The sequence below is a fragment of the Electrona antarctica genome (assembly GCF_951216825.1).
Source record: "Electrona antarctica genome assembly, chromosome: 20".
Lineage (NCBI taxonomy): Eukaryota > Metazoa > Chordata > Actinopteri > Myctophiformes > Myctophidae > Electrona > Electrona antarctica.
Window position 1 is genome coordinate 3,194,072 of NC_136801.1, and position 21,300 is coordinate 3,215,371.

At 43.3% G+C, this 21,300-nt stretch overlaps 1 protein-coding gene across 4 annotated transcripts in view; it reads right to left on the reverse strand.

Moving 5' to 3' along the window:
- Nucleotides 1–21,300, reverse strand: part of oxsr1b (oxidative stress responsive kinase 1b) — a 183,680-nt gene that overhangs the window by 81,134 nt on the left and 81,246 nt on the right. For 3 of the 4 annotated variants that reach the window (XM_079489157.1, XM_079489155.1, XM_079489158.1), the window contains exon 2: nt 7,572–7,684. The exons of the other annotated variant lie outside the window; for it this stretch is intronic. In XM_079489157.1, coding sequence (XP_079345283.1) covers nt 7,572–7,684 — 113 coding nt within the window. The remainder of the gene's footprint in view (nt 1–7,571; nt 7,685–21,300) is intronic. 4 annotated transcript variants of the gene reach the window in all.

Genomic DNA, 21,300 nt, shown 5'->3' on the forward strand with positions numbered 1-21,300 from the left:
CACTCAGTCCAAGAATCCTTAAAACCTGACCTCGTACTATTCTCCATGAGACCACTCAGTCACTCAGTCCAAGAATCCTTAAAACCTGACCTCGTACTATTCTCCATGAGACCACTCAGTCACTCAGTCCAAGAATCCTTAAAACCTGACCTCGTACTATTCTCCATGAGTCCACTCAGTCACTCAGTCCAAGAATCCTTAAAACCTGACCTCGTACTATTCTCCATGAGTCCACTCAGTCACTCAGTCCAAGAATCCTTAAAACCTGACCTCGTACTATTCTCCATGAGACCACTCAGTCACTCAGTCCAAGAATCCTTAAAACCTGACCTCGGACTATTCTCCATGAGTCCACTCAGTCACTCAGTCCAAGAATCCTTAAACCTGACCTCGTACTATTCTCCATGAGACCACTCAGTCACTCAGTCCAAGAATCCTTAAACCTGACCTCGTACTATTCTCCATGAGTCCACTCAGTCACTCAGTCCAAGAATCCTTAAACCTGACCTCGTACTATTCTCCATGAGACCACTCAGTCACTCAGTCCAAGAATCCTTAAACCTGACCTCGTACTATTCTCCATGAGACCACTCAGTCACTCAGTCCAAGAATCCTTAAAACCTGACCTCGTACTATTCTCCATGAGTCCACTCAGTCACTCAGTCCAAGAATCCTTAAAACCTGACCTCGTACTATTCTCCATGAGACCACTCAGTCACTCAGTCCAAGAATCCTTAAACCTGACCTCGTACTATTCTCCATGAGACCACTCAGTCACTCAGTCCAAGAATCCTTAAAACCTGACCTCGGACTATTCTCCATGAGTCCACTCAGTCACTCAGTCCAAGAATCCTTAAAACCTGACCTCGTACTATTCTCCATGAGACCACTCAGTCACTCAGTCCAAGAATCCTTAAAACCTGACCTCGTACTATTCTCCATGAGTCCACTCAGTCACTCAGTCCAAGAATCCTTAAAACCTGACCTCGTACTATTCTCCATGAGTCCACTCAGTCACTCAGTCCAAGAATCCTTAAAACCTGACCTCGGACTATTCTCCATGAGTCCACTCAGTCACTCAGTCCAAGAATCCTTAAAACCTGACCTCGTACTATTCTCCATGAGACCACTCAGTCACTCAGTCCAAGAATCCTTAAACCTGACCTCGGACTATTCTCCATGAGACCACTCAGTCACTCAGTCCAAGAATCCTTAAAACCTGACCTCGTACTATTCTCCATGAGACCACTCAGTCACTCAGTCCAAGAATCCCAGAACAACATCATTCTCCCTGATTCATCCTCTGGACTGGATGTGGGGGTGTAGCCTTAATTCAGTACTGGGTGAGAAAGCAGATCTCCTTCACACGTGCACGTACAAACTTCACTTGCTCTTTGGCTAGATTAAAACAAGTAGCTTCAGTTCATGCATGAGCGAGCGTGCGTGCGCGCACGCACGCACGCACACACGCACACACAATCTCTCTCTTAACACTTATTCCGTTAGCATTTATTGAAAAATTTATTTTATTGAAAAATTAGGATCTAATTCACGCCAGCATTTTTCCCAGTCGAGCTCTTATTTTGAAAAGCCACATTTCTAGACTACCGGAAGTAGTATTATCCTAGGAAGTTGAACAGGTCCCATTCAACTGTTGTTTACGATATGGGTCTATATACCGGGGCACTGGAGGGCTCCACATCGCCGGCTCTGTGCCATCAAAGAAACGCTGTTTTGACCAAAAATGCCATCTGGGACAAGGAATAGGAGATACAGGCGATTGAAAGAAACGGATAGAATGGATTCTTATGGTGCCGATGATCTAAGATGGGCTCCGGAGTCTTGTGACAACAACAGCTAGCTACCAGATGCTAACGTAAGTAGCATTATGGCTCGATCGATCGAATGCACTATAAAAGCGCAATTGCCATTAATCAACGGCAATGGCGGTAAGCGTAGTATCAAAAAATAGGCTTCAATTGACCTACATCTACTGCAATGGCGCTGAAATAATTAACTTTCTGGCCCTTTGGCGAGATTCAAACAAGAACAAAATGACATAAATGTAAATTATGACTGTGATAACAGTCTGAAAACTGGCCGGTCCCTCGACCTCCCCTGGAGGTCAATATAATAAGAGGTTAATATAATAACTGTCATACTGTATGCAATTATCAGTGGCTATCATAAACAACATAAGGTACATTAGCATCATTTTGAGTTGACTGACTCTTGAGTTCCGAGATCAAATGCCCGTTGTGGGGTGTGTAGCAATGCATAATGTAATAACTCATAATGTAATAATGGTTCAAAATGTAATAATTTAATTTTAACCCATTTAGGCCTGATATCGAAATAAAAAAACGTTCGCTCTGAAAGAATATATATTCAAAGATTTGTGCCGCATTTTTACGATTTTTTCAAAAATAGCAGACCTACAAGCTCGTAGTGCGCCACTCGGTGGCGCGCTACGAGCTTGTAGATCTGCTATTTTTCAATAGCTAAAGTATAACATAATGCTTAGTTAAAACACCAAAAGGGGTTCCCGCCCAGAATGGGTTAAATGTAATAAAAGTTCATAATGTAATAATCAGCTCATAACGTAATAAAACCATGAGCACTAACGTAATCTACCCTGGTAAATGTAAAGCAGCAGCCGATCAGATATGCTGGAGCCGCCATCATAGAACCTCCAACAGGGTTCTGATGGAAGTTCTGGCGACTCAACTTGTCACCACGGGTGACCGTCCGGGCTGTCTGGGCCCGGCCCGGGGCACCTAGGCTCTGGAATCACCACGGGTGACCGACCGGGCTTTCTCGGCCCGCGGGGCACCTAAGCTCTGGAATGCCCTGCCAGAGGCTCCAAGACAAGTTAGCTCACTGTGTTCTTTTAAAGGACAACTGTGGGTTTTTTTCAACCAAGGTTCATGTTTTAGGTTGTTATTAGAGAAGGTAAAAGATGAGTGTTATTATTTATTTTTTTTTCATTTGCTGCTTTCTTTCGTTTTAGGGATTTTAGTTGTTTTTGACAGGGGGGGGGGGGGCGGTCAATTTCAATTGTTTTAAATGTGCTCTATAAATAAAGTTTGATTTGATTTGATTTCGATATTTTTTGGCATGCGCGTCCCTCTGACCGTAGGATGGTACAACGGCTAAAAACGCTTCTTCTTTTACATAATTTTGGACGTCATGCCGGCTGTTCCTGGATGCACTCGTTCAAAGGACACCGTCGCGGTGACATCACGCGAATTTACTGAATTTTGGCTGCGGTGTTCATTTTTGCATGTACTCACGCACGCACGCACGCACGCGCGCACGCACGCACGCACGCACGTACGTACTCACACACGCACGTACTCACGCACACACACACGCACGCTAAGATCTCACAGGTTTACTCCATCTACAGAATGTAACGGAACAGGATTTTGACTTGTCAGACTCACTGGGGAGTCGGGAAACAACTTGAAAGGGAACTAAAATGTGTCCTCTACACTACAGGTCTCTCAATCATGTTTGTAGTCTAACTTGGACTACAAACCGTGATTGAGAGACCTGTTAGAGAGAGACCTAAAGCTAATGAGAGCCTGTTTCCTCCGGATCACCCAGACCCCTGGGACTGGGTGTCTTTGGGTCATCAGGATCAAAAGAGCAGCTGGAAATTAAAACTTCCCCACTGCCAACAGTGACACAGCCTCTGCACGCACACTCCATGTGACACGCCCACTCCATGTGACACGCCCACTCCATGTGACACGCACACTACATGTGACACGCCGTCGCACATCCTAGTCGCTTTACAATGTTCACAACCGGTTAGACCTTTTTTTCACTGACGAAAACTAAATGGAAACTAAATGAAAACTAAGCTATGATGACTAAAAGTAAGACTAAACATATTGACAATTTCGTCAACAAATAAAAACTAGACTAGAAGGACTAGTGGAACTAGTAATTTTACACTTGGTTTCATGCTGAAAATAGCCGATCTACAAGCTCACAACACGTCGCGCTGCGACGCGTTGTGAGCTTGTAGATCGGCTATTTTCAGCAAGTGTAGAAATAGTCATTACTTAATATATACTAAAACTAAATGAAGTTTCATTCTAAAGACTATGACTAAAACTAAATGAAGTTTCATTCCAAAGACTGACTAAAACTAAATGAAGTTTCATTTCAAAGACTATGACTAAAACTAAATGAAGTTTCATTCCAAAGACTGACTAAAACTAAATGAAGTTTCATTCCAAAGACTATGACTAAAACTCAATGAAGTTACATTCTAAAGACTATGACTAAAACTAAATGAAGTTTCATTCCAAAGACTATGACTAAAACTAAATGAAGTTTCATTCCAAAGACTATGACTAAAACTAAATGAAGTTTCATTCTAAAGACTATGACTAAAACTAAATGAAGTTTCATTCCAAAGACTGACTAAAACTAAATGAAGTTTCATTTCAAAGACTATGACTAAAACTAAATGAAGTTTCATTCCAAAGACTGACTAAAACTAAATGAAGTTTCATTCCAAAGACTATGACTAAAACTCAATGAAGTTACATTCTAAAGACTATGACTAAAACTAAATGAAGTTTCATTCCAAAGACTATGACTAAAACTAAATGAAGTTTCATTCCAAAGACTATGACTAAAACTAAATGAAGTTTAATTCTAAAGACTATGACTAAAACTAAATGAAGTTTCATTCCAAAGACTATGACTAAAACTCAATGAAGTTACATTCTAAAGACTATGACTAAAACTAAATGAAGTTTCATTCCAAAGACTATGACTAAAACTAAATGAAGTTTCATTCCAAAGACTGACTAAAACTAAATGAAGTTTCATTCTAAAGACTATGACTAAAACTAAATGAAGTTCCATTTCATTTAGTTTTAGTCATAGTCTGACTAAAGTCATGACTACAACTAAATGAAGTTTCATTCCAAAGACTATGACTAAAACTAAATGAAGTTTCATTCCAAAGACTATGACTAAAACTAAATGAAGTTTCATTCTAAAGACTATGACTAAAACTAAATGAAGTTGCATTCTAAAGACTGACTAAAACTAAATGAAGTTTCATTCTAAAGACTATGACTAAAACTAAATGAAGTTGCATTCTAAAGACTGACTAAAACTAAATGAAGTTTCATTCTAAAGACTATGACTAAAACTAAATGAAGTTTCATTCCAAAGACTATGACTAAAACTAAATGAAGTTTCATTCCAAAGACTATGACTAAAACTAAATGAAGTTTCATTCTAAAGACTATGACTAAAACTAAATGAAGTTTCATTCCAAAGACTATGACTAAAACTAAATGAAGTTTCATTCCAAAGACTATGACTAAAACTAAATGAAGTTTCATTCCAAAGACTATGACTAAAACTAAATGAAGTTTCATTCCAAAGACTATGACTAAAACTAAATGAAGTTTCATTCCAAAGACTATGACTAAAACTAAATGAAGTTTCATTCTAAAGACTATGACTAAAACTAAATGAAGTTTCATTCTAAGGACTATGACTAAAACTAAATGAAGTTTCATTCTAAAGACTATGACTAAAACTAAATGAAGTTTCATTCCAAAGACTATGACTAAAACTAAATGAAGTTTCATTCCAAAGACTATGACTAAAACGAAATGAAGTTTCATTCCAAAGACTATGACTAAAACTAAATGAAGTTTCATTCCAAAGACTATGACTAAAACTAAATGAAGTTTCATTCTAAAGACTATGACTAAAACTAAATGAAGTTTCATTCTAAAGGCTATGACTAAAACTAAATTAAGTTTCATTCCAAAGACTATGACTAAAACTAAATGAAGTTTCATTCTAAAGACTATGACTAAAACTAAATGAAGTTTCATTCCAAAGACTATGACTGAAACTAAATGAAGTTTCATTCCAAAGACTATGACTAAAACTAAATGAAGTTTCATTCTAAAGACTATGACTAAAACTAAATGAAGTTTCATTCTAAAGACTATGACTAAAACTAAATGAAGTTTCATTCCAAAGACTATGACTGAAACTAAATGAAGTTTCATTCCAAAGACTATGACTAAAACTAAATGAAGTTTCATTCCAAAGACTATAACTAAAATAGAAATGTGCTGCCAAAAACACTGGACCTGAGGCTGATTCAAAAAAATCTTCCAAATCCTAACAGTATTCTGTAAAAGCCTGTTGTTATTTGGCCTGTTGGCCTCCCTCCCATCTCAAAATATCTGGTTCCAGCGACGCCCAGAAGCAAAGGATTTGAGTCAAAAATGTTCACTTCAAAAAAAGAATTGTATATTCAAATTTTTGCACCACATTTCCTCGATTTTTCTAAATAGCAGGTCTATCACTTATTTTTGAGTAGCCAAAGTAACATGATGACACAGATGCTTATGTAACTATTTGCCCCAGTGCTACTACAGAGTTCTGTTTAAAAATGATTATGATTTATTGATGCTACTCATTACTACCATAATGTCAAATGGAATAAATAAATAAATACAAATAATAATAAATACGCTTTTTTGTTGGATGCTTCATTTTTTAGCATAACACATTAATCAAGCTTTAGTTGTCAACTCAAGAACTGAATTCATTAAACCGCAAAGACATTTACTACTGTTCAGGGCCGTGACAGTGTCTTAGACAACGTAGGCTGGTAAAATAGCTTAAGCCTCAAACAGCTTCTTCTGACTGACGCTGACCGACTCTGAACACACACGCAAAACCTGCTATAGTCACCAACCACAGGACACCGAGAAGATCCACACACACACACACACACACACACACACACACACACACACACACACACACACACACACACACACACACACACACACACACACACACACACACACACACACACACACACACACACACACACACACACACCACATTACACAAGTTCCTCATCTGATCATCACTATGTGCGGGGGGGGAAAGAGAGACGCCACCACGGGCCTATTGTTCCTCTAAAACTCATAATGCAACACATGTTATGAATGAAGGCTCAGAGAGCCAGCTCTCAAAAAACAAACAATGCAGCCTTCAGGGTGGATGGCGCGCTGCGGTCTAATGGTTTCCTGGCACCCTCCGCTGGGGAGGAGGACTCGCCCTCTTGGAGGAGGAAGGCCAGAGAGGAGTGTTGGAAGTGACAGGGATGATTGGAGCCGAGCGGCGCTACAAGCAACCCAGTAATGGGAAGCAGAAGTGGAACTAACTGCGTCCATACCTCCTCTCCCCCAAATCACTGGAATTGGAGTGGAATGCTAGGGCTGCTGGGCAACAACATACTGTATAACTGCCGTGTTATGCTATGCTGGCTGTGAGGGAGCTACATTTCTCTATTCCAGCCATTCCCAACCTGGGGCACTGGATGGCCGTGAGTAGGGCCTGTCACAATTATTACATAATTGCCTAATTGCAATGATCTGAGATAATCGCAATTAGTTTTTGCTTAAATCGTCAAAATCATGTCCATGTTGAAAATGTTCATATCTTTTCAAAAGGAGTGGAAATAGCAGTCAGATCTATACAGAGTGGAGCGGTCATCTTACCAGGAGCTCGTCCATACTGGTCTGACACTTCTCCAGGTTGATTCTCTTGATGGCCACCTTCTCCTTGCGCGGTATACAGTAGGCTGCCTGGACCACCGCTGTAGCCCCACTCCCTGAAGAGAGAGAGAGACAGACACACACACGTTACAGTAGGCTGCCTGGACCACCGCTGTAGCCCCACTCCCTGAAGAGAGAGAGAGACACACACACGTTACAGTAGGCTGCCTGGACCACCGCTGTAGCCCCACTCCCTGAAGAGAGAGAGAGACAGACACACACACACACGTTTCATTATCAGGCTGTCAGGAAAAAGGCGACAACAATAAGCATATCGCACTAGAGTAAAGTGTGTTTGTATATTGGGGGGAATAGGGGTGTGTGTGTGTGTGTGTGTGTGTGTGTGTGTGTGTGTGTGTGTGTGTGCGCACGCACACCTGGCTGAATCCTCTTATCGTCACCATGAGTGTTTAAGTGGAGACTCCATAGGGTGCCAATGAACAAAACAATCACACCCGTGTGAACTGAGTGGTGCAACTCCCCTCTCTCTCATTAGCAGGAAACAGTGCAACACTATCTCTCTCTCTCTCTCTGTTTCTGGCGCCACTTTTGCCCCTGCTGGTACTCTAAACATAGTAACATAGGTTGGGACGGACATTGCTGTTCCTTGGAGTGGTTGCACCACTCAAAAACAAAATCTGAGCACTGAGGATGAGAGCTTTGAAATGTCTGTCTGTCTGTCTGTCTGTCTGTCTGTCTGTCTGTCTGTCTGTCTGCGTGTGTGTGTGTGTGTGTGTGTGTGTGCCTGGCTGAATCTTCTTATCACCACCATGAGGTGTGAAGAGCATTAGAAGAGATGCAGGGAGAGAGTGGCCAATTGCACGAAAAACACGGTCATCCTGATCCTGACCGTCAGCCGTCAGAGTAGTGAGTGAGTTGAAAAACACGGTCATCCTGACCTGTGAGTGAGCTGAAAAACACGGTCATCCTGACCGTCAGCCGTCAGAGTAGTGAGTGAGCTGAAAAACACGGTCATCCTGACCGTCAGCCGTCAGAGTAGTGAGTGAGCTGAAAAACACGGTCATCCTGACCGTCAGCCGTCAGAGTAGTGAGTGAGCTGAAAAACACGGTCATCCTGACCGTCAGCCGTCAGAGTAGTGAGTGAGCTGAAAAACACGGTCATCCTGACCGTTAGCCGTCAGAGTAGTGAGTGAGCTGAAGAACACGGTCATCCTGACCGTCAGCCGTCAGAGTAGTGAGTGAGCTGAAAAACACGGTCATCCTGACCGTCAGCCGTCAGAGTAGTGAGTGAGCTGAAAAACACGGTCATCCTGACCGTCAGCCGTCAGAGTAGTGAGTGAGCTGAAAAACACGGTCATCCTGACCGTCAGCCGTCAGAGTAGTGAGTGAGCTGAAAAACACGGTCATCCTGACCGTCAGCCGTCAGAGTAGTGAGTGAGCTGAAAAACACGGTCATCCTGACCGTCAGCCGTCAGAGTAGTGAGTGAGCTGAAAAACACGGTCATCCTGACCGTCAGCCGTCAGAGTAGTGAGTGAGCTGAAAAACACGGTCATCCTGACCGTCAGCCGTCAGAGTAGTGAGTGAGCTGAAAAACACGGTCATCCTGACCGTTAGCCGTCAGAGTAGTGAGTGAGCTGAAAAACACGGTCATCCTGACCGTCAGCCGTCAGAGTAGTGAGTGAGCTGAAAAACACGGTCATCCTGACCGTCAGCCGTCAGAGTAGTGAGTGAGCTGAAAAACACGGTCATCCTGACCGTTAGCCGTCAGAGTAGTGAGTGAGCTGAAAAACACGGTCATCCTGACCGTCAGCCGTCAGAGTAGTGAGTGAGCTGAAAAACACGGTCATCCTGACCGTCAGCCGTCAGAGTAGTGAGTGAGCTGAAAAACACGGTCATCCTGACCGTCAGCCGTCAGAGTAGTGAGTGAGCTGAAGAACACGGTCATCCTGACCGTTAGCCGTCAGAGTAGTGAGTGAGCTGAAAAACACGGTCATCCTGACCGTCAGCCGTCAGAGTAGTGAGTGAGCTGAAAAACACGGTCATCCTGACCGTCAGCCGTCAGAGTAGTGAGTGAGCTGAAAAACACGGTCATCCTGACCGTCAGCCGTCAGAGTAGTGAGTGAGCTGAAGAACACGGTCATCCTGACCGTCAGCCGTCAGAGTAGTGAGTGAGCTGAAAAACACGGTCATCCTGACCGTCAGCCGTCAGAGTAGTGAGTGAGCTGAAAAACACGGTCATCCTGACCGTCAGCCGTCAGAGTAGTGAGTGAGCTGAAAAACACGGTCATCCTGACCGTCAGCCGTCAGAGTAGTGAGTGAGCTGAAAAACACGGTCATCCTGACCGTCAGCCGTCAGAGTAGTGAGTGAGCTGAAAAACACGGTCATCCTGACCGTCAGCCGTCAGAGTAGTGAGTGAGCTGAAAAACACGGTCATCCTGACCGTTAGCCGTCAGAGTAGTGAGTGAGCTGAAAAACACGGTCATCCTGACCGTCAGCCGTCAGAGTAGTGAGTGAGCTGAAAAACACGGTCATCCTGACCGTCAGCCGTCAGAGTAGTGAGTGAGCTGAAGAACACGGTCATCCTGACCGTCAGCCGTCAGAGTAGTGAGTGAGCTGAAAAACACGGTCATCCTGACCGTCAGCCGTCAGAGTAGTGAGTGAGCTGAAAAACACGGTCATCCTGACCGTCAGCCGTCAGAGTAGTGAGTGAGCTGAAAAACACGGTCATCCTGACCGTCAGCCGTCAGAGTAGTGAGTGAGCTGAAAAACACGGTCATCCTGACCGTCAGCCGTCAGAGTAGTGAGTGAGCTGAAAAACACGGTCATCCTGACCGTCAGCCGTCAGAGTAGTGAGTGAGCTGAAAAACACGGTCATCCTGACCGTCAGCCGTCAGAGTAGTGAGTGAGCTGAAAAACACGGTCATCCTGACCGTTAGCCGTCAGAGTAGTGAGTGAGCTGAAAAACACGGTCATCCTGACCGTCAGCCGTCAGAGTAGTGAGTGAGCTGAAAAACACGGTCATCCTGACCGTCAGCCGTCAGAGTAGTGAGTGAGCTGAAAAACACGGTCATCCTGACCGTCAGCCGTCAGAGTAGTGAGTGAGCTGAAGAACACGGTCATCCTGACCGTTAGCCGTCAGAGTAGTGAGTGAGCTGAAAAACACGGTCATCCTGACCGTCAGCCGTCAGAGTAGTGAGTGAGCTGAAGAACACGGTCATCCTGACCGTCAGCCGTCAGAGTAGTGAGTGAGCTGAACAACACGGTCATCCTGACCGTTAGCCGTCAGAGTAGTGAGTGAGTTGAGTGCAGACATGCTAGTGTTAAGGGGCGACTGCATAGGGCGCTAATAAACCAAAAAAACAAAATCTGAGCACTGAGGATGAGAGCTTTGAAACGTGTGTGTGCGTGTGTGTGTGTGCGTGCACAACAAAATATTATATATTTCTAAGCCCCCAGCAGTGTTGTCTTTCACAGCTCTTGGAAAGGAGAAACTAGAGGAGCTTTTTGAACACAAAATAGTTTGTGAAAATGTAAACACACACACACCACACAGGCACACACACCCCCCCCCCCCCCCGAGTGGACAACACGACAGACACACCCTTGGGCTTCCCCTGGCATTCCCCATGTTGTATTGTATTGTGTGTAGATTATTATTAGCTCTCCAATATCTCTCTCTCTCTCTCTCTCTCTCTCCTGTTCGTTTGTACTGTATATTCACTGTGGAGAAGCTATTGCCGGGTCATGCATACATCCATCTGTACACACTACACACTACACTGTACACTGTACACTGTACTGTACACTGTACTGTACACTGTACTGTACACTGTACAGTACACTGTACACTGCACAGTACACTGTACAGTACACTGTACACTGTACACAGTACACTGTACTGTACACAGTACACTGTACTGTACACTGTGCACTGTACTGTACACTGTGCACTGTACTGTACACAGTGCACTGTACTGTACACTGTACACTGTACTGTACACTGTACACTGTACTGTACACAGTACACTGTACTGTACACAGTACACTGTACTGTACACAGTACTGTACACTGCACACAGTACACTGTACACTGTACACTGCACACTGCACACTGCACACACAGTACACTGTACACAGCTGAACAAATCGATTCGAATTAGAATCGCGATTCCGTTATGAACGATTCAAAATCGATTCATAATTTCCATTGTTTTTTTTTTTTTTCTTTAGATTTCTTTTTCTGGTTACAGTTACAGGAGTTTTCACTACATGGTGTCTGTGATATGAAATGTAAACTCACCCTAATCACAGTAAACATCATGTCTTCAGTCATTTTAAAGTTACTGTAGTCATTCAGTTGGCTGGAGTAGATTGTGATGAAATCCTATGAATCGAGAATAATTTTGAATAGAAAATCATTTTGAATCTGGAAAAAAAAATGCTTTTGGATTTTGAAAAATCGTTTTTGGATTGAGAATCGATTTGAATCGAATTGTGACCCCAAGAATCGGAATCGAATCGTGGGACACTCAAAGATTCACAGCCCTAATATCCATTCATATATTCACTGTTGACAAGACTGTACATGTACTTATTAATGATGACCCCCCCCTGACCCCTCAACACAGGAGCTCCTCAGGGCTGCGTGCTGAGCCAAGTTATCTTCTCTCCACACACACACACACACACACACACACACACACACACACACACACACACACACACACACACACACACACACACACACACACACACACACACACACACACACACACACACACACACACACACACACACACACACACACACAGCTCTAGTATGCTTACGGGGCTCAGCGATGTATTCATACATGGGAGGCTCGTCTTATTCTTACCTCAGATTGCATTGTGTCGCGCTTCTCCAACTCAGATTCAAATTTAAAATATAAGTTAATATGTAACTTAACTAAATAAGCGCGCCTACGAGGGAGCGTTGCGAGACCCCACCCATTTATTCATTACCCGTTGAACTTGTTCTACTCGTTGTCAGCGTACATTGTCAAGACTCAAGAGTACCGATAGACCAAATATTTACATATGGGGAACCCCGATGTTTCAGACTGCTGATGAGCAAGAAGAAGTGCAGCAAATGGGAGACAGACGGACCTGCATACAGACAGACCGATGTCGTGCATTGAAAAACGATATTTCTATTGCACAAACGGCACACGGACAGACAGACAACGTGGCTTTTCATTTCTCTACACAACCACTGGTCTAACTAACCGAATTCCCACTCTGCAGTTGGCTCTGCACAGAACCCCCCCCCCCCCCCACCCCCCCCTCCCTCCCACCCTCCCCCCCCCCCCCCCCCCCCGTTTAATTAACCAAGCCTTCTATGGCCCACGTTTGAAGTCAAATATTCAGATGACGGTGTCTCGAGTTATGCCCGGGAGGCCGGGGCAGTCACACACAAACACACACACAGGTTTCTACAATTTCTAGATGAGATGTATGATAGTATGATTAATGAACAACAGTACTAACATTCCTCCAGGAGTGGCACACAGAGAGAGAGAGAGAGAGAGAGAGAGAGAGAGAGAGAGAGAGAGAGAGAGAGAGAGAGAGAGAGAGCGAGAGAGAGAGAGAGAGAGACACTGTTGGAGTACTGAGAAGGCATGCCTTCTGTTCATGCCTGCTCTCTCCCTCCCAGGCATGGGTAGTTGGGTACAGTACAGTATGCATGAGGTCACCTCAATGCCTCCTGCAAGCTGAGAACCAGATGCTTGTGGATAAAACCTCTTGTTAAACACCACGGGCACGCACACGCACGGACACACACGCACGGACACACACGCACGGACACACACACACACACACACACACACTTTCCATGAGCCCTTCTGCGTATGTGTGACGCTAAGCAGTGCTACAACTACATTCCTCTTTGGCAGGAGGCTTTTCTGTGTTAGAATTCCATACTAGAAGGCTTTCTTACCTTTATTTGTAGTTGTTACGTCCCCACCAAAGAGGTCCAGGTGTTATTTTGTGCAAAACCTCCTTATTGGCTATTTCCCCTACCATAAGCCCTAAAATGTAGGGCTTATGGCTTTTAGGGGAAATAGCCAATTCAATTCCCATTCAATTCATTTAGGGCCTAAATTAATTGAATGGGAATTGAATGGGGTGTTGTGCTAATTCGCTTATTTCCATCGCTCAAAATTATAATTTTCTTTGTATATATCCTCTCTTCATAATGTAAATAATATCCCAAGCGGCACACTTTACTACTTATTTCGATGGAAATAAGTGAATTAGCACAACACCCCATAGCCCCATTCAATTCCCATTAAATTCAATGAGGGCTTATATTAGGGGAAATAGCCAATAATGAGTTTTTGCACAAAAAAACACCTGGACCTCTTTGGTGGGGGACGTAACAACTACAAAGATAGGTAAGAAAGGTAAGAAAGCCTTCTAGCATGGAATTCTCCTTTAACCCATGTTGGGCGGGAACCCCTTTTGGTGTTTCCCGCCATACTGTTATACTTTAGCTATTGAAAAATAGCAGATCTAGGTCTGCTATTTTTGAAAAATCGTGAAAATGCGGCACAAATCTTTGAATATATATTCTTTCAGAATACTTAATTTATTTTTATTTCGACGTCAGGTCTAAATGGGTTAAAGCCTCACTATGGAACTTTTTTCTGTACTGGATTATCAGGCCGATATGCAGCCTTCAAAGTTCAAACCTGGTCCTATGTTGTGTTATCAGGCCGATATGCAGCCTTCAAAGTTCAAACCTGGTCCTATGTTGTGATTATCAGGCCGATATGCAGCCTTCAAAGTTCAAACCTGGTCCTATGTTGTGTTATCAGGCCGATATGCAGCCTTCAAAGTTCAAACCTGGTCCTATGTTGTGTTATCAGGCCGATATGCAGCCTTCAAAGTTCAAACCTGGTCCTATGTTGTGTTATCAGGCCGATATGCAGCCTTCAAAGTTCAAACCTGGTCCTATGTTGTGTTATCAGGCCGATATGCAGCCTTCAAAGTTCAAACCTGGTCCTATGTTGTGTTATCAGGCCGATATGCAGCCTTCAAAGTTCAAACCTGGTCCTATGTTGTGTTATCAGGCCGATATGCAGCCTTCAAAGTTCAAACCTGGTCCTATGTTGTGATTATCAGGCCGATATGCAGCCTTCAAAGTTCAAACCTGGTCCTATGTTGTGTTATCAGGCCGATATGCAGCCTTCAAAGTTCAAACCTGGTCCTATGTTGTGATTATCAGGCCGATATGCAGCCTTCAAAGTTCAAACCTGGTCCTATGTTGTGATTATCAGGCCGATATGCAGCCTTCAAAGTTCAAACCTGGTCCTATGTTGTGATTATCAGGCCGATATGCAGCCTTCAAAGTTCAAACCTGGTCCTATGTTGTGATTATCAGGCCGATATGCAGCCTTCAAAGTTCAAACCTGGTCCTATGTTGTGATTATCAGGCCGATATGCAGCCTTCAAAGTTCAAACCTGGTCCTATGTTGTGATTATCAGGCCGATATGCAGCCTTCAAAGTTCAAACCTGGTCCTATGTTGTGATTATCAGGCCGATATGCAGCCTTCAAAGTTCAAACCTGGTCCTATGTTGTGATTATCAGGCCGATATGCAGCCTTCAAAGTTCAAACCTGGTCCTATGTTGTGATTATCAGGCCGATATGCAGCCTTCAAAGTTCAAACCTGGTCCTATGTTGTGATTATCAGGCTGATATGCAGCCTTCAAAGTTCAAACCTGGTCCTATGTTGTGATTATCAGGCCGATATGCAGCCTTCAAAGTTCAAACCTGGTCCTATGTTGTGATTATCAGGCCGATATGCAGCCTTCAAAGTTCAAACCTGGTCCTATGTTGTGATTATCAGGCCGATATGCAGCCTTCAAAGTTCAAACCTGGTCCTATGTTGTGATTATCAGGCCGATATGCAGCCTTCAAAGTTCAAACCTGGTCCTATGTTGTGATTATCAGGCCGATATGCAGCCTTCAAAGTTCAAACCTGGTCCTATGTTGTGATTATCAGGCCGATATGCAGCCTTCAAAGTTCAAACCTGGTCCTATGTTGTGCCGATGACACCGATAGTATGGTCATTTGAAGTGTTAGACACTGCGATAACACTGCTGCCGAGCAGCAATGCACTTGCTGCACCCTGCAGTTCCATCGCACCTGTGCAACCTAGTGTTCAGGAGGTGCTGGATTTGTTGTACCCCAAGGCAGAGGTTCTAGTTTCTATACGACACAGTAAGATTTTTAATGCAAGACTTTTACTTGTAAACAACGTATTTTGCACTGTGGTAGTATACCACAGTGCTGAGACAGAGAGGAAAGAGGCCGCACAGCTCGTAGTCACGAAGCCATAATTTTTTTTATTTTTCCAACGTTTGGGCAACAAGTTGCCTTCTTCAGGGTGAGACGAACCACCTTCTTCAGGGTGAGAAGAACCTCCTTCTTCAGGGTGAGACGAACCACCTTCTTCAGGGTGAGAAGAACCTCCTTCTTCAGGGTGAGACGAACCACCTTCTTCAGGGTGAGAAGAACCTCCTTCTTCAGGGTGAGAAGAACCTCCTTCTTCAGGGTGAGAAGAACCTCCTTCTTCAACCTCCTTCTTCAGGGTGAGAAGAACCACCTTCTTCAGGGTGAGAAGAACCTCCTTCTTCAGGGTGAGAAGAACCTCCTTCTTCAGGGTGAGACGAACCACCTTCTTCAGGGTGAGAAGAACCTCCTTCAGGGTGAGACGAACCACCTTCTTCAGGGTGAGACGAACCACCTTCAGGGTGAGAAGAACCTCCTTCTTCAGGGTGAGAAGAACCTCCTTCTTCAGGGTGAGAAGAACCACCTTCTTCAGGGTGAGAAGAACCTCCTTCTTCAGGGTGAGAAGAACCTCCTTCTTCAGGGTGAGAAGAACCTCCTTCTTCAGGGTGAGACGAACCACCTTCTTCAGGGTGAGAAGAACCTCCTTCTTCAGGGTGAGAAGAACCACCTTCTTCAGGGTGAGAAGAACCTCCTTCAGGGTGAGAAGAACCTCCTTCTTCAGGGTGAGAAGAACCTCCTTCTTCAGGGTGAGAAGAACCTCCTTCTTCAGGGTGAGAAGAACCTCCTTCTTCAGGGTGAGAAGAACCTCCTTCTTCAGGGTGAGAAGAACCTCCTTCTTCAGGGTGAGAAGAACCTCCTTATTCAGGGTGAGAAGAACCTCCTTCTTCAGGGTGAGAAGAACCTCCTTATTCAGGGTGAGAAGAACCTCCTTCTTCAGGGTGAGAAGAACCTCCTTATTCAGGGTGAGAAGAACCACCTTCAGGGTGAGACGAACCACCTTCTTCAGGGTGAGAAGAACCTCCTTCTTCAGGGTGAGAAGAACCACCTTCAGGGTGAGAAGAACCTCCTTCTTCAGGGTGAGAAGAACCTCCTTCTTCAGGGTGAGAAGAACCACCTTCAGGGTGAGAAGAACCACCTTCTTCAGGGTGAGAAGAACCTCCTTCTTCAGGGTGAGAAGAACCACCTTCTTCAGGGTGAGAAGAACCTCCTTCTTCAGGGTGAGAAGAACCTCCTTCTTCAGGGTGAGAAGAACCACCTGAAGAAGGCAACTTGTTGCCGAAACGTTGGAAAAATAATGATGGCATCGTGACTACGAGCTGTGCGGCCTCTTTCCTCTCTCAGCCAAAGTTGTATCTCCTGTGGTCAGCACCTCCCCACTACTGGTGTGCGCTCCTACCTTTTTGTTTGTTGGTATACCAAAATACTTTACTTTACCAAACTTATACTTTATCAAAGCCTGAGTATTTTTTCCCCCAATTGACCATACAGTATGTGACAGTAGCATAACTTCAATTAAAATGAGTTGCCGTCACTACGCAATATTATGTATCCTATTCCTTTGTCATCTAAAAGCATTTTGATTAACAGGGTAGAATGAGTAGGTACTTTAGGCCAGATTCAGGTACAGAATAGCACTAGCCTTCTCATATATATGAAAAAAAGGAATATAGCCCAAAGAAACTCTCAATATATCACTCTTCCTTCAATATAATGTACGCAAAGTCAGAATCCTCATGAGTAAAACATGGATGGATGTGTTTTTACATCCGGATAGTACCCCGGTCAGTCCAGGACAGGCTTCAGACGCGCCTCCTCAGGAGACTTGGCTCAGATCTGAACCCATTGGGTTCGGCGTTAGGAGCCCATTGCGACCGCATGCCCTTACTGACGTCGACCCCCAGGGCAGAGTTCGAACACATAACCTTCAGCATGAAAGGCATAATGTGAGTAGAATTTGGTCATGTGTTCAGCAACGGCATTAGTTTGTAATTAACCCATTTTGGGCGGGAACCCCTTTTGGTGTTAGCATTATGTTGTGCTTTAGCTATTGAAAAATAGCAGATCTACAAGCTCATAGCGCGCCACCGAGTGGCGCGCTACGAACTTGTAGGTCTGCTATTTTTGAAAAATCGTTAAAATGTGCCTCAAATCTTTCCGAAAATTGTCATGATTTAGAAAACATTTTTTGTTAATTTCGACGTCAGGCCTAAATGGCTTAAAAACCAGATAACTGCCCCCCTTTATATTATAGGCTTATACATTTTGTCTTATCCATGTTCCCTACTCTCGCTCAAGCAAAAGTCTGAACAATGAGAACTCTGTTAATATCTGGGCACAGCGTACAGATGAGGGCATGGGAGGTTGGGGGAAAGCTTACTGTGAGGACGACAGACTTATAATTCCACCCTATACTGTATAGCCGACTCTCTTGCTTAACCATGTAAGCCCCATTTTACACTTTGGGCTATTCAAAACTAAGCGATATACTGTAGTGTACTGATCAGCTATTTTTGAAAAAATATGTTTTTTTGTAATAATTGACTTGATTATGAATGATCAAAATGATGCAAAGTAACAAGCTACTAAAGCTGTCAACTGTAGTGGTGTAAAAAGGACATTTGTATATGAAGTATCTCTTAACCCATACTGGGCGGGAACATTGTTCCCGAGGTGTTAACATTGTTATACTTTAGCTATTGAAAAATAGCAGATCTACAAGCTCATAGTGCGGCACCGAGTGGCGCGCTATGAACTTGTAGGTCTGCTATTTTTGAAAAATCGTGAAAATGTGGCGCAAATCTTTGAATATATATTCTTTCAGAGTCAACGTTTTTAACTCAAATCTTTGCTTTCGTTGGGGGGGGGGGGGGGGGGGTGGGGGTGGGTCCCTGGAACAACATATTTTCAGATGGGGGTCGGCGGCCAAATGCATATAATTCTAGGGGTCCTTGACATGAAATAGTTTGAGAACCACTGACATAGAAACATGTTTTTTTTTCCAGAAAACTGTCATGATTTAGAAGACATTTTATAGAATCGGTCTCGGCCGAAAGGGGTTAAGTGAAGAGTACCTTGACATTGTAAGAGTACCTCAATGAATAATGCAGTATGTGCAGCTATAGCATCCTAGAAAGCATGGATCATTCTCCCACCACTTAAAACAACCAAACAAAGGGACTGAAGTGAAAAGGACTGTCATGATGTATGACCTTATATTAGCTGCTTGACTCAGTGGCGAAAGTTGCGAAACACTCATCTGCCTAAGCACATTGATACTCACAAGTAAGACGCGCGAACGCGGGATGTGAACGCAGCTCGTAAATTGCAATAACAACAATTAGAATAAACTACGTACTTTAAGGTTTTTTTTTAAGTTCTCTTTTTTTGTTTTTTTAAGATTTATTTTAAGATTTTTTTTAAAGATTTTTTTTTAAAGGTTTTTTTTAAAGGAAAAAGATTTTTTTAAGTTAAGTTTTTTTTTAAAGTTAAGTTGTGTGTGTGTGTGTGTGTGTGTGTGTGTGTGTGTGTGTGTGTGTGTGTGTGTGTGCATGTGTGTGTGTGCATGTGTGTGATACAGCGGCGCCCTCTGGTGGTGGGCGGGTGGTGTTACAGTGTGACACACACACAGACAGACAGACACACAGACATGATCTGCTGGGTGTCAAAGTAAATGCTCACTGCGTTCGCAATCACTGCGTTCGCAATGATGGTATGATGACCGTCCACTATAGTGAGGTAGCTTAGGGCCATATTTTAGAAAAATGTGGACGCGGCGGACAAAAGCGCCACATTTTTTCCACATGCTCTCCATAACCATACGTTTCATTTTGGAAGGGGGGGCCACGTCATCAAGATGTCAGAAGGCGGCCATCTTGGCATTCAAAGATGGCCGCCATGTAATATCTATAAGTGCCACTATCTCGGCTTCCAAGCCACTTATAGAAGGTCAATCTTGGTGTCAAAATATACATTATCTGGGTCAAGGAATGCAATAAGGTCATTGAGAATATCAGTAGACGTTTATTTGTGCCAATATTGAATGAATACGGTCATTCTAGCAACATATTTACATCATCTTCAACTCTGTTAGCAGTCAGACAAATTGAAATAATCACACCCGTGTGAACTGAGTGGTGTAAGGTCTTATATAGACTGATCAACTGTGGTCTGACGTAATGTCTGACGTAATGAAATCACACCCGTGTGAACTGGGTGACCATAGCAACCATGCTCATTTTTTGGTACGAACAGACACGTAAACTAACAAAGCCAGTTGTAGGAGTGGTTTACACCACTCAAAAATGGAGCATGAAGTGAATGGAGGATTATTAGCTGTTACTACTGATTACAACTGTATCAGAGACACTGACTGTATGTACAAAATAATATGAGGTGCTGCTCTGTTCATGTTCATTCTGTTCCTATCTTAATAATATGAGGTGCTGCTCTGTTCATGTTCATTATGTTCCTATCTTTAATAATATGAGGTGCTGCTCTGTTCATGTTCATCCTGTTCCTATCTTTAATAATATGAGGTGCTGCTCTGTTCATGATCATCCTGTTCCTATCTTTAATAATATGAGGTGCTGCTCTGTTCATGTCCATCCTGTTCCTATCTTTAATAATATGAGGTGCTGCTCTGTTCATGTCCATCCTGTTCCTATCTTTAATAATATGAGGCGCTGCTCTGTTCATCCTGTTCCTATCTTTAATAATATGAGGTGCTGCTCTGTTCATGATCATCCTGTTCCTATCTTTAATAATATGAGGTGCTGCTCTGTTCATGATCATCCTGTTCCTATCTTTAATAATATGAGGTGCTGCTCTGTTCATGATCATCCTGTTCCTATCTTTAATAATATGAGGTGCTGCTCTGTTCATGTTCATCCTGTTCCTATCTTTAATAATATGAGGTGCTGCTCTGTTCATGATCATCCTGTTCCTATCTTTAATAATATGAGGTGCTGCTCTGTTCATGATCATCCTGTTCCTATCTTTAATAATATGAGGTGCTGCTCTGTTCATGATCATCCTGTTCCTATCTTTAATAATATGAGGTGCTGCTCTGTTCATGATCATCCTGTTCCTATCTTTAATAATATGAGGTGCTGCTCTGTTCATGTTCATCCTGTTCCTATCTTTAATAATATGAGGTGCTGCTCTGTTCATGATCATCCTGTTCCTATCTTAATAATATGAGGTGCTGCTCTGTTCATGTCCATCCTGTTCCTATCTTTAATAATATGAGGTGCTGCTCTGTTCATGATCATCCTGTTCCTATCTTAATAATATGAGGTGCTGCTCTGTTCATGTTCATCCTGTTCCTATCTTTAATAATATGAGGTGCTGCTCTGTTCATGTCCATCCTGTTC